This window comes from Urocitellus parryii, chromosome 2 (assembly GCF_045843805.1).
Source record: "Urocitellus parryii isolate mUroPar1 chromosome 2, mUroPar1.hap1, whole genome shotgun sequence".
In the NCBI taxonomy this organism is placed as follows: domain Eukaryota; kingdom Metazoa; phylum Chordata; class Mammalia; order Rodentia; family Sciuridae; genus Urocitellus; species Urocitellus parryii.
Window position 1 is genome coordinate 32638482 of NC_135532.1, and position 14463 is coordinate 32652944.

Genomic DNA, 14463 nt, shown 5'->3' on the forward strand with positions numbered 1-14463 from the left:
TATTCTAATAGTCTTGAAATAAAGGTGTGCTTGAAGGAACACATGCATTCATAGACCTGTGTTTCTTTAAACCTGTCCAGCCCCTTCCTAAATCCCTAGGACCAAAGGAGATTAAAGTTTGAGCAGGAATTCAGTGATTTTGGCTTTTTTGAAAATTTATATTTAATACCTAATATTCAAGTCAATATCTGAGATCCCATATTGAATGATTTTTCAATCTTTTAATTTCTACAATGCAATTGGGCCTAAATTTTGGACAGCACATCTTTAATTTTGTGCATAACTCCTTCTTTATAAGAAGAGACACATTTATGGTACTTACCAAACTCATTCTCTCTAAAGTATAGGATTTCAAAATTGGCAACAGTAATCTCTTTATGTGTACATTTTTTTCTTGTTCTTTAATGTTCTGAGAGGCGGTACCATGAAGTGATTAAGTTCATGACCATGAAGGACACACAGCAGTTCCATCACTAACAGTGTGACCTTACCAGGTTAACACTTGTCTCAGTTTCCTCATCTATGAAATGGAGATGAGAACAGAAAGTACCTAAGAGAAGTACATACATATACATATACACATACATACATATGCATATGTATGTATATATGAAATCTGTTTATATACATACACATAGAACATATGTTTATATATGCTCATAGAATATATATGTAAAATATGCATAGAATAGTGGTTGGCATTGTTATTACTATTATTCCTCATTTTTGATGTACAGTAATCAGAAACTGAATTTCATAATACGCCATTTTTGCTTAATTATATGATTTCTGTCATCCACAGGGGAACTTTTTGAAGTAAAACAAACTCAACATTTTCCTTTTGATCTAAAATAAATGCTAAGTGTATGCAGTAAGGAAAATTTCCACAGGGAATTATATAGAAACAAGTAATATAATGAAAACTTTAAGAAGTTGTCAGTACCATTTTATATCATGTCCAAACACTTTCCTTTTAATAGTCCAGTGAATGAATGTAACACAAGCTAAACTTTCTTGCAAACAACAGAAGAAATAAGAAATTTTAAAAGTCCCATCAGGGAAAACAATATATCATATCTATATTTACTGATAAGGTTAATAATGATTTCTGAGCAATAATATTTTTTAAAGCAATATGTGTCAGTCACCAAGGGAAAGAAGAGAAAACTACTAGGATTTTGTTTGAGTTAACAACACTATAGTGTGATTGAAAATATTAGAATTTTACTTTGTACAGATCTATACCATTAGCATGAATTCCTTTTCATCTCAATATTGTAAGTATGCAATCATGTAGCTTTGTTTATGTGCTTAAATAATTCTAATTTATTATTTTTGCAACATTTTTGAAATTTGCTTATTCACAAAGATTCATGTTTATACTGATAAGCGGTGAAACGTGAAACAGGTAAATCTTTTTGAATTGCAGATGTAAGTTTTATTATGACAAAATGTCATTAAAATCATAAGTCATTATCGAGACAAACATTTTACTTATGGAAGGGAGACACTGTGACAACCTAAAACTCAAATACACCTGGCTTTCATTTTAAGAAAGGGTTCAATATGACACCATGAGAAGAAGATTAGCTTGCTTTAATTGTGTACTATAATTATTTACACATTCTTAAGAAATAATTTGGGAATAATTGTTTTTTAAAACCAAACTGTAGGCCTGGATGAAAAGTCCTTGGCGAGGAATTATTTCTAGAGATTCCCCCCCACCCCGCGCCCAATATGAAAAGCTCTCATATTTCAGCTACATTTTTTTTGCATATAAAAATATCTATTATAGGAGTCAACTACCACATGAAAGAAATTGCATTTGTTTTAATTGAAAAAGGTAGCTAAAAATTTTCCGTGGGTATTGCAACAGTACAAGAATACAAGGTGCATTTATTTATTAACAAAAACCAATTGTAAAACAAATTGTGAAAGCAAAAGCAGGCTACAAAACAGAAGGGTTCTTGATTGCCTTTGCCTTGAAATAACAACATGTTACAGGTTAATATGCCACAGTTGATAAATGCTATAAAGTGTAAGTTAGCTTTTGCTAATTTTATTTTAAACATTTTCCCCCACCCAGAGCACTATGGGAAAAAAAAAATATATATATATTATATGTGTATGGTAAACGTTTCCTCCTTCCAGTATCACAATCTTGTTGTCACATAATCTTCATGGGTGACTGTGTCTGTGAGGCTTAAATCATAGTCTATGCTGGAGTCCTCCTCCTTCGCATGCTTCTCTTTGGGGATTATAGGAACAGTGTCCTCCACCACCACCTTCTCTGACTTGAAAGAACACACTCTCTTGCCTACCTGTAAACCCAATGTGTCCGTGTTCCTTTCTCTATGGTCTACTAACACACACTGTTCACTGAGACCAGGAATGCTCAGGTCACCCCGTGTAGCTAATCCTCGGGATTCCAGTTGAATATTTCTCTCAAGTGGTCCTGCGGCCTGTTGACGAGCAACTTCTTCTGAAACAGAGAAGATTTGGTTTGCATTTTGCTCAGCAGCGTTTTGTTTTGATCGTCTATGAAATAACCCGAAGTTTTTGATATCAGCCACAAAATTCACTTTTCTCTGCTTCTCCCTCGGTGGCTCCTGAACCACCAGGGCAGAGCCATTGCTTATGTTATGTCTTTCGGAGGCAATTGCTGCTGACCTTGGATGAATCAGAGTGGTTAAATCAAAAAGGCTGAAATTCTTTTTCTTGTCCTTGTTATTACCTTCATTATCACTCTTTTCGTCTGAGTCTGCTGAATTGGAAGATTCCTTCGTGGCGTTTGCAGACTGTATTGTAGAAAGCTTGCTTCCTCTGAGTAATCCCAGAACTTCGAAGCGGAAACTAGAAATGTCTTGCTTTAGTTCCTAAACGAAATTTAAAATGGCACATTAGGTTGTGACTCGAACACTAGGAAACAGCACTTTCTAATTTCACATATACGTCTGAAAAGTTTCCATTCCTTTTTGAGAACTAGGATTCTGTTCTACTGTGGTTGTATTTAGAAGCCCCAGTTCTCTCCCTGGCATTTGATGTCATTTTGATGTCTACTCATTTTCCTACTGGAGTTTTGTGATCACAAGGAAACTTTCTACGGATGATGTAAAAAGAACCCAGAGGAGTTGTGCTTTGCACCACTGTGTAGGCCAGGATGTGGGTTTTCTTTGGGACTGTGGTGTCAAATACTCCCCCTCCAAATTGTTCATTTGCTGTTGAGTCTCCTTTACACTCTACCAGGGATGCATTTTTTAATCTTGCAGATTTTTCTTTCAAAGAATATTGGAAAGAAAATAAAGTGGAGTCTACCCTTCCAAGAGTTGAGAGTGACTTCCAATGATTTAGTACCTTGGTAAGGACTTTACACTAAAACCTGCATCAAGCCTGAAAGTCCTGTGACTTGCTTCATGTCATGCATTTCCTATATTCATCCATTTCTCTTATCTTTTCAGGGAAACTGAATTCTTAGTCTTAACCCTATGGTGGCCTTCTTGCTCTCTTCCTTCCAATCTGTCTCCCAAAGCAATATGAAGCATTTAACTTCATAACTTGAATGTTTTAGCTATAAAGAACATTTTGGATTTTTGTTCATTTGCAATTGCTTTGCAATTTATCTATGTTCTTATCTAACTAGCTGATAATTTTTATTTTCTTTGGCAAAATATCTGCTTTCTCTGTAAAGATCTCCTTATTTTTTTTCCCTTAGTTGTTTTTGTTTATAATATCTTAATGACCTTAAAACGTTCTTCCAAAATCTCTGACACTCAAGCAGAATATCATAATTAACACATAATTTTGTGCATACCCTATTTCCTATATTCTACTCAGTTCTTCTGACAGAATTAAGAAGAAGGGAAAACTCAAGTAGAAAAGCCAAGTTGTAACTTACAGTTAAGCTCAAACCTTAAATTCCCTGCTACAAAAATGTTGCAGAACACCCAAAGGATTTTGTTGTTAACATGTTGCTTATTAAATTTTTCAGATATAGAAAGCAGGATGAACTATCAAACACTAAAGCTCACTCAGTAGAACATTGCTGGGATCAATGAGTCAGAGTGTCAGAGCGCCACGAAGCTCTAGGATTTTCTCTGCCTCCAACTAAGTCCCCTTGACATTTTGGGTTAAGTATGTTTCAAAACAATTTATTTTGGGGAGAAACTTCATCACTTGCTGTTTTCTTTTTAAGCCATTCAATGGGACTTAATTTAAAAAGGAGAAGGCACACGAGCCTTCTAGAAGCCATGGCTGAGTTTTCATCTCTGATTTGAAATGGGCTGTGTCTGATTCCCTATTTTGCAGACTCTGCCTTTCATTGGGATGAAGATGAAAATGATTACCTTAAAGTTCTCTTCTGTCAGTCCTTCTTCAGTTTTAGCATCTCTAATCATGGCTGCGACATATCGCTTCACCAGGTTCCTCATAACTTCCTGAGGCATTTTAGAACCATAGTATTAGTATTAAATGCATAAATAGGATTTTTTTTCCTGAGTCTATTCTGAACGGGGCAGGGGGTTGTGGCTGTATTTTTTTAATGCCAATTTCACAATACAATCAAAGGATAACTTACTTGATATTGATGATGTCTTCTCAAGTTATCAGCAGCTCTCCTCTGAAAAGGAAAAGGACATTTTCATTTTGGTTATATTGGTAAATATATTGACCATTTTGAAAAGTAATTCACTGTTTTTTTTTTTTTTTTAAATCAAGAATTTTTACTCTCCATTATCCCTCAAAGTGGGAGTTTTACTACACAATGGCTATAGAGTGCTTCACATGAATTTAAAAACTGGACCAAAATAATACAATACAAGAATATGATATGTAGAACATTGAAAACAGAATAAGCTAACAATGGTGGAAATGTGGCTATAATATATGATCTAGAGTTAGCTAGTTGTAGTTGATACACACCCAAACCATCTGAAATGATACTGAGACTGAGATGGCACATATCAAGTAAAAAGAGGGAAAGATTAAAAAGTTATTCATGACATGCAGCATACAACGAGAAACATGACAGGACAAAAGACTCCCCCAAACTATTTCAATCATGCCAATTGAGATGTTTTAGGGAGATGAGTGGATTTGATATGATACATACATACATAAGAACTCTGCTCAAACATACCATTAATTTATTCGTCATTAGCATGAGTCCCAATAATTTAGAAAAGAACAGAACGTACTTTGGGGGCTGGAGGTGAGTTAGCACAAAAGAATGATTTTGTAGTACAAGATATATAGAGAGATGAGTAGTGACTGAATCATCATACTTCACTCAAATTTTATATTTGAAGTTTTCACAAGGGTTCTAAAGACATTGGGGAAAAGGCTATCTATCATAATCCTATTTTATGCTTTTAGAATAAACAGTAGTATTAATTCATCATGGAAAAAAAAACTGGACAATATAATCTAAAATAGAAATATTTCTGTAATAAAAATATTAATTTGATTAGTTGTGATGAGCAATTGAAATAACATATTTGGGTTTTAAATTAGACTTTTGATCTTGTTCCTTAGTAAATATTTAATTACAAACTGACAAATTAAAATGTTGGAAAGAGTTGCATAGGTCCTACTGTGAAATGCTACTTTAAACAATGAAACAGTTTGAATGAAAGTAATTTTTTCCCTTCAGAGACAAAGGGGAAAATACGATGTTGACCATAAGAAGGGATTTGTGTTTCATGATTAGGAACCAATGAGACAATGCTTAGCTTCTTAAAGCAACTAATTATGTTAAAAATCATACAATTCTAAAATGAAATGCATTTTCAACATGATTAAGGCAATAATATAAAAGCTAGGAAATTTGAAACAATACAAAATTAGAATAGGTTAAAAAAAGAATAGAGAATGGGAATTTTATGACTGGGCCACCAGATGGAGGTGTCTGACTCTTGCTGAGACACAGCTTAGCTGAAATTCAAGACAAAAAGCACTGTAGAAGAAAACATTAGCCTTCCAGATCCCCCGAATGTGCTTAGAGTGAACGAAAAGATTAAGTGAGTTACACACAATTTCTTTAACCCTCTCATTAAAATCAATATACTAGTGTCTCCAAGATTTAAGTAGATAGAAACTCTTAAATCAATATAAAATGAATTTACTTCACTTGTTATATTTTGTGTCCTATATCATTCCACTATTCTGCAATAGAATCCCTTTAAAATTCAATCAGAAATTTTCAGCAAAGTGCAGTTTGAAGTCATGACTGAACTTGAAATTTCTTTAGCACAAAACTGAACTCAAGGATAACAAAATTGAAGAATTATGGGTCACATAAAAATGATAATGACACATTTTAGAATTAAAATAGGCACTGTCTTTCCTTCAGTAGAAATTTGCTCATATCCAAAGTTAAAAAAGACTTTAATTTAAACATAAGAAGATTTAGTATAGCAGTTTAAACAATAATTCTATATTTATTTTTCTTGCAAAAATATAAACAGTTTTCTAGAAAGAGAAAACAACATAGAAAAAGTTTGCCATGATAACTTTAAGGAGTTAATTTCCATAGCCCAGGCTTAAGGCTAAGTTAATATAGGTAATGACTTTTGCAATTCGGGTATTTTCTACATCTACATGGTGATGATAAGAAACTATTTTTGGTCTTACGGGATAATGTCAGCCAACTGAACTTCAAATCCTAGCTAGGAAAATGGGACTGAATGAAATTAACCAACTCCTAATCATCAAAACCAAAAAAATGAAGGCAATCTACCCATCAATTGGTGAACACTACACTATGTATATCATGTATTTCTTATCTTTTTAATCTCCTTTCTCTAGTTAGTACTGTGTGTTTACCTGGGCCTGCTTTCTTACTTTCTGAGAGGTTGTGAGGTGTGATATTAGGAACAAGGACTTAGGGACTTATCTGTGTCTGAAGTTGACTGGGCCTGAACAGAAAAGTTATCTCTGAGGTTGCAAGGTGAAAATAAACTCAGTGGATAATTCCAATGACTAAATAAGAGAGTTAAGGCATTTAGCACTAATGTGAGTTTCATCTTCTTTCTGCTCTCTTACTTTCCAACTGATAATCTTAATTGGAATATTTAAGAATATTGTAAAAATATTCTTAAATCACAAAACTGTACAGTCTGACAAATATCAGTATTATCTCTAAGGAAGTAAAATAATGTAGTTAAAATATAATTGTCTCTCTTTGTGAGATTTTCATGGCATTTCATGTTTGTGGAAACCATTCCCTCAGTTAAATGGTTGGAAACCTTTGTCCTTGGCAGTAAAGAAATTCAGAAGTAGAAAATTCGCATTTAAGTAATATAGTCAGTGGATTCTTGTACACTTGGATAGATGTAACACAAATCCAGAAGAGACATCTTTTAGGGGAGCCTGAAAATATAGACATCTTCTCATGACCTCTGTGAGTTTTCCTTTGTTTTTATAGCATCTATCTTAGCTTGCAGAGCCAAATTAAGATATACTTAAATGATCACATGTTCACATGCAAGAAACCTGAGAGCAATAAACCACACTTAAATGGCTTCAATGAAACACATTTAAATCACCTGCAGTTTCTAACATGGAATGCCAAGAACAGGAATGACTGCAGATGAAGGCAGAATATAGCATTAAACATGGTGAGAAATGTGAGTGTTATTTGACCACAGGGAGGAAGAGGTAATATTTTGCTAAAGAAATAATTAGATTTGGCAACAGGTTTCACAGGAATGGGGTTCTGAATTCGACACGAGGGAAGCATAGGTCTTTGATAGGTAGAGATACACAGGTGTCTGGAAAGTTGGAATGGGGTGAGCAAATATGCCAGAGCTAGAGAGACATGTTAAGACATGCTATGCAGCTTCCAGAGGTAGGGGTGCAATGTTTTCTGCTATTTGGAATGTGATTAGATGCTGTTGGGGAGTTAACGTGTGTGTGTGTGTGTGTGTGTGTGTGTGTGTGTGTGTATGTGTGTGTATATATATATATATATATATATATATATATATATATATATATATAAATCTTAGCTGGCAAAGAGAATTAGAGAATTCATTGGTTAATAGACACCTGAGGCTCTTGATTAGTCAAGTGACATGTGATGGAAGCTGATCATCTGACAGTAGTATGAAGTGGGAGAGATGCTTTCTAGCTCTCCGCAGTGGCCATGAATCCTTGGCAGCCTTTGGCTCTTTGCCGCATCACTCCAATCTCCACCTCTACCTTCAAAGGGCCTTCTCCTTGTGACTCTAGTTTCTCATCGCCCTGTCCTTTCAAGGACCTTTCCAGCATATCTTCAGTTCACCTTAATTGGTTACCTTGTAATGATCCTATTTCCAAGTAAGGTCACAGTCTGAGGTGGTGGGATTAACCTATCTTTTTACCCAGAATTAAGGTACAAAATTCAACCCATAACATACATATTCTTTCTTTCTTCCCCCTGCCCCCTTAAGGCATAGACAGATTCTCATCTTTTGCATTCTTACCTAGCTATCCATGCACTCCTTTTTTTTTAATTTGTTGTTTTTAGATATGCATGACAGTAGGTTATATTTTGACATATTATATATACACAAGAAAAATGACAGAGAGAAAAAGAGAAAGGAAGAGAGAGACAAAGACTCACTTTAAACACCACACTGATAGCAGTGGATCATGAATATGAATCCTTTTTATAATAGTAAAAAGTGAAATTTATTATGTAAATTTCATAATAAATGAAATTTTCATAATAAATGAAATTTTCATAATAAATTTCAAAAACATTTCTTTGCCAGCTAAGATTTTACATTTATTTAGGAAAGGGAGAATGGGAGCAATCTCAAGAGAGAGAAGCCTTTGGGATAAAACAAAGAATATGAAAGGGAAAGGAAAACATGGGCTATCTCCAGAAGACAAGACAGTCACATATGTCCTCTAACAATAAACATAATTATTGAAAATTAGTGATATAATTAAATACTATACCATAGGACTATTGTCAATGATATTTGGGATATTTGCAACATTTTGTTGGGTAAAGTTCAGTGGAGTTTTAAAGAACCTTATTAAGGGAAACATTATATCATAATTATCATTGGAAAGACTGAAAATGGGAAAATTAACCAATTTGTATTCATAACAATAATGCAATAAGGGACATTTCATTAAAATATTTATGTAGGTAAAGGGTAATTAGTTTTGTTTCAAGCCATTGCCATGTTGAGAGTTTGGGGAGTTGCCTTTTGTAGCCTTTTTTAAAAATTGCATCCACTGTCAGTTGTGTGTTGAAGACAACGAAAGTCAACCACAATTCTTTCTGTAGCAGTGTGTCTAGGAAAAATAATTTGGAAGAAGTGCACTCTGAGTTGTCACTTCCTTTATAAATTATATCAGAAGTCACTAGCCTGGGTACAGAATATTCCTTGTGAGAATGGCTTTTAAGACAGGTGCTGAGGGCATACCTGAGAGTCATATTAGCATAAACCACAGATTACAGGTTCCTTCTGATTTGTTAGGACAAGACAATGGCATTTGGATCAGAACTAATGGTGAAGGAAAAGATCAAGTAGTGAGAAGCCTCTATGGCTGGGAGGAACGCCCGGTTTCAATTCAAGTGTCAAGTTGCTTTAACCCTGGGAGCATTTGCAGCTAGGAAAGAGAAGGCTCTGGAGAATCAGCTGTGACATTTTTTGACTTTTTAACTCCATTTCTCTCCAGGTCCACTGTGTGGGATGTCAGGTTCTCTGCACATAGCTAGTTCCCTGCGGTCAATTTTCAGTGTCATTTTCTCTCATTTCCACTCTGTTTTTTCCTATCACTGATTTTCAGACCATGAATTATGCCTTTTAGTCTTTGCTTTGCTCAGTGAATTTCTTAAAGGATTCGGCCTGCTGTCTTCTTTTTTCGTTAAAGAAGAATCAAAAGCAAAGGGCCATTTCAGCATGGGATCCCTTTCCCCAAACTTGCATTATCCTCCTTTAGAGACAGATCCACAGATTGTTCTTTATAAATGTACTTTCTAAGCGTATAAAAAATAAACAATGCACAATGCCTGAATGTTGTATCATCAAACCAAATATTGAGAACCTCACTCTTGAAATACCAAGAATACCAAGCAATTAATTCTCATCCATCCCCATTTGGAAAAGAAAGTTAAATCAGAGGGCTCTGCTACAAATCTTACGGCAGTAACTCAGGGACACAGAGTTACACATGGATGAATACTGTCATATCTGTAAGATTTGTAGTTAGGCCTACTGAGAGTCCTGGAGACTAAGGAACTATATATTTTGACAAATTACCACTAAAAATGAAGTCTGAGAGGCACACATTATTAGCATTCTTCCTTTAGGGATAGTAGGTGATGTGGATGCTTTCACAATTTCTTATTCCTTCACACCAACTTAATTGAGCACATTTCTGTGACAGCCAGCTAAGTTGGAGTATCCCACCTCTATCCCAGGGCTGAATGATGATTAGTGACCCATGACAATGTCTCATGTTCTTCTTACTATCCATTTGAGAAAAAAAACGGAAAGTAGAAAACATAAAACTGAGGAATTTAAAAATAATTTTCTTAAGATTTTATCTAAAGGCCTAGTATGGTTTTGGTTTAGCACGTTGACCTAATAAGTTAAGCATTCCATTTAGAACTCTGGTCTGTGGCATTAAAGAATGTTTTGTATTAATTAAATGCTTTGGGGAAGTATCACATTAGCATCTTTGTACATTAATTAAATGGATCTGGACCTTTTGAGCAACAAGCACAAAGGTTGGTTTTGAGCTTAAAAATTTGAGATAAATCCTAATGCATTCTTTAATAGGAATTTTAATTAAAGTTTCAAGCTGGAAGTGCTTGTTAGAATGGAGATTCTGAATGATTTTAGTTTGAGAATTAGTGTTTTAGTACCATGAAGAGTTTTAAGCAGAAAATTGATAAGAGGTAGTATGAAAAATCAGAAGTTAGAAAGTGTTTTTTATTTTGTTATTGCACTCTCACTAGGTTGCCCCTTTGGTGGATTTTCATGATTGACCAGAAACAAGCTATATTGCTATGCAACTGTTTCCTTTCATAGATGTTTTTCTCAATAATAAAGTATTTCTGCTTCACTTACGCTTTCCTGCATAAAGCACTTGAGCGAACAATTAATTTACTGGGAATTGCTGATCACCCTAAGGAAGTCCAAAGCCATAGATGCATATAACATACATTAAAGTTATATATATTCAACTTTTATATGTGTTTATATATATAAATGTGTAAGTTTTCAGGGATTGTTGCATCAGTATTACAGGAAACCATAAATAATTGCAAGATAGGATCACCAATAATGGGCTTCTGGAGAGTGTCCAAGGCAGTAACCCTGAAGGTCTCTAGTTTCAAGCTCTTCTTGGGAACTTAAATGCAATGACCAGCAGTGTGACATTCAGGCAGCTGGTAGGTGACAAGCATCAGTAAGTGAACCACAAATGGGAAGGTTACAGAAAATGCCTCGAAGAATGTAATAACCTCCAGTTGAACTTCAATTTTCTCTTTCAAAAATGTGGCATCAATATAAGGACATTGTGGGGTGAACGAGTGCAGAAAGCAAGCCAGCCTGCTAGCCCAAGGCTTTGGAATATAGGAATATAAGAAGTAGTTGAACACAATGAGAGGATTTGCAGAAGCTGTTGAGAAAAATTACAACAAGGAAAGTTCAGTTGCATGTTCATTAGGCATTTTAGGGAAACAAGAGAGGGCAATGGGAAGCATATTGAACTGGGGGCCAAGGCTTCTCCCCAGGTCTGTCCCTATAGACCCCCCTAAAAACCATGTAAACAAGCTCTCCATTAAACAAAATAATGGAATTAAATGATACCTAATTTCCCTTTGGAGTGTAATGTTATGTTTTAAGCCATACTGTGGTTTTACAAAATGACTATCTTTGGCACTTCTGTGTCATCATTAATTAAATAGTATGTGTGTTTGCTTTCATATGTCTACACAACAAACTATCAAGAAGATTAATGGAATTTAAATAAATTTACAGCAGAGTCAATTTACATTATTTTCCCATTTAACTCCCATATTAGTATTATAACCGTCTTATTATATTTATTTTATTTTTGTAAGCAGTACCTTATTTACAAAGATGCATAAAATTTATTTTTATATAAATAATAAATATGTAAAACTCAACAAAGCATATGTAAACAATAATATTATGTCCTCTTCCTGAAAATGAGGTCCAGAGAAAAGTAAATTTAAACAATATTGGGTTTAATGAGGATGATACTCATCCTAGGCCCCAGCCTGGAAGAAAAGAGGCAGGATTGAGGCTGGGAAGAGAAGGAAAGGGAAACATGATTCAGAACATTAATTTAGTTTGGCATAAATTTCCAAGGCATCAAAACATCCAATGTTAAAGGTTAGTAAAATGTACATGGCAAAGGAAGAAAGGAATGGTTTGCAGTCATAATTAACTTTGAGTTATCTTGTTGTGCCTTAGATCAGAGCAAAAGAATCAAAGTTGGAAATACAGAATCAAAAAAAGAAATTTGTGTTTCAAGAACAGTACTATATAGAAAAGAAAGCTCTTTAATTTATGCCACTTATTCTCTCCCTCTGAAAAGTGTGAATCATTCCTTTAATAGAAAGGGCAGTTGAACTGAAGGCTCCTCTTTGCATTTAAGAAATGATGGCAACATGTTCCTAAGAACCAATCAACAATAAAAGGCTTGGGGGATGGTTGGAAGGCAGTTTCTGAAATGGCTCTCCATTCGTTCTGTAGGCAGGACAGATGGATCTCCTAAAGGAGGGCCTTGTGTCTTTGTGTGTGTGTTGTGTGTGTGTGTGTGTGTGTGTGTGTGTGTGTGTGTGTTTTACTTGGGATTGAACCCAGGAGTAATTTACCACTGAGCTGTATTTACAGTCCTTTTTTAAATTTTTTATATTTGAGACAGGGTATCAAAGTTGTCCAGGCTATGCCCCAACTAGTGATTGTTCTGCCTCAGCCTCCCTCCCTAGTAGATGGGATTATAGGTGTGTGTGCCACCATGCCTGGCTAGGACCTGGTATTCTGTTACAAGTTTCTTAAAACCTAAATTTTCCTTTATTGGTACATCAAACCATAATATGAAAGAGAAATTTCTTTGTTGACTCGGCTTTATTAATTTTAAAATCCAAATGCTCTTGTGAAAGGTAATATGTTCAGACAGCGTTGAGGGGCTTGGGTTGTGGCTAGTACTTGCCTAGCACGTATGAGGCCCTGGGTTTGATCCTTAGCATGGCATAAAGATAAATAAATAAAATAAAAGTATTTTATCCATCTACAACTACAAAAATATTTTTTTAAAATAAAGACAGCATTGATCACTAATAATTTTTCAGGGATTGATTATAAAAAATACTCCTGAATTTAAGAATAAGTTGGGATAAAGGACAAGTAGAATTTGATCTGGAAAGGAGAATATGCTGGAGTTTGGTTTCCCTGAAACCTTTTGATTATTGATTATTAAATCTTTTGATTATTGATATTGATTATTTCCCACATTTTTCTCATAGCACATTGTGTGTGGCTATATAAAAATGTTAAATATATCATATGCTGTATGTTATACCAATATGTCTTCACTTCTGTATCTCCCACATAAGAACTGACATTCTCAGGATGGAAGCAATGTCTCTGTGCTTCCTTCCACTCTCTAATTTCTATCCCAGTTACATACCATAATTGACTATTAAACCTAATAAAGCTTATTCTGTCTAATACTTTTATTCTACAACTATTTTTAAATATTCTAACTTATTTTAACAGACAAACATTTGGAGCAAAGTAAAATCACTCCTTTCTAAGTCATTAATAAAATCTATAAATGAGAATGAGATTGATAGCCTAAATCTTCATCATATCTGACTTTGGTTTCTCATATCAAATATGTTTACCTTATTTGATAAGATAAATATGTAACAGTTTATAAGAGAACACACAACTGTGTCTCCAAAGTTGATCTTTTTTTGAAATACTGACTTGCCAACCCTCTCTTTATAATTAGAATCGTTACTGAAACGACGGGCAAATGCATGCCACTTTCAGCAGGAGAAAGCCCCATTTGGAGTTAATAACAATGCCTGATGAGTGATAACTAAAGAACAAGGAGGATAGTTTAGAGCATGACTAGTCGCCATCAGTTATGTGAAATAAAACTGAAACCAAATTGACATTTTTTAAAATTTTTGATTAAATATCTAATATTACTTGGTGATTCTAGTATAAAGGCATTGCAAAATATTTCCAAAGCAATTTCTCTGAGATGATCAAATTAACTAATGAATATTTCCATGCTTTTCCCCCAAAATTGTATTGTAAGAATTTTGAATGTTAGGAAACAAAGTGAGAAAGGAATGGAGAATTACTTGCCCCATATCAATGGATTAACTGGAACAAACACATAGTCTATGTATTTTCTACTGAAATTGTTTCAATTCTTGCTTTCCAATATGAAAGAAATTTCCAAAGGAAATATAAT

General features: G+C 34.5%; 1 protein-coding gene across 8 annotated transcripts in view; it reads right to left on the bottom strand.

The window, feature by feature from the left end:
- Positions 1 to 2153: 2153 nt before the first annotated feature.
- Positions 2154 to 14463, bottom strand: part of Trpc4 (transient receptor potential cation channel subfamily C member 4) — a 132769-nt gene continuing 120459 nt past the window's right edge. For 3 of the 8 annotated variants that reach the window (XM_077792392.1, XM_026413694.2, XM_026413693.2), the window contains 4 exons: positions 4574 to 4615; positions 4344 to 4433; positions 2735 to 2876; positions 2154 to 2482 (listed from right to left, as the gene is read on the bottom strand). In XM_077792392.1, coding sequence (XP_077648518.1) covers positions 2154 to 2482; positions 2735 to 2876; positions 4344 to 4433; positions 4574 to 4615 — 603 coding nt within the window. Of the gene's footprint in view, positions 2877 to 4343; positions 4434 to 4573; positions 4616 to 14463 lie in introns of all 8 variants that reach the window. The other 5 variants (XM_026413699.2, XM_077792381.1, XM_026413691.2 and 2 more) reach the window with 3 other exon arrangements.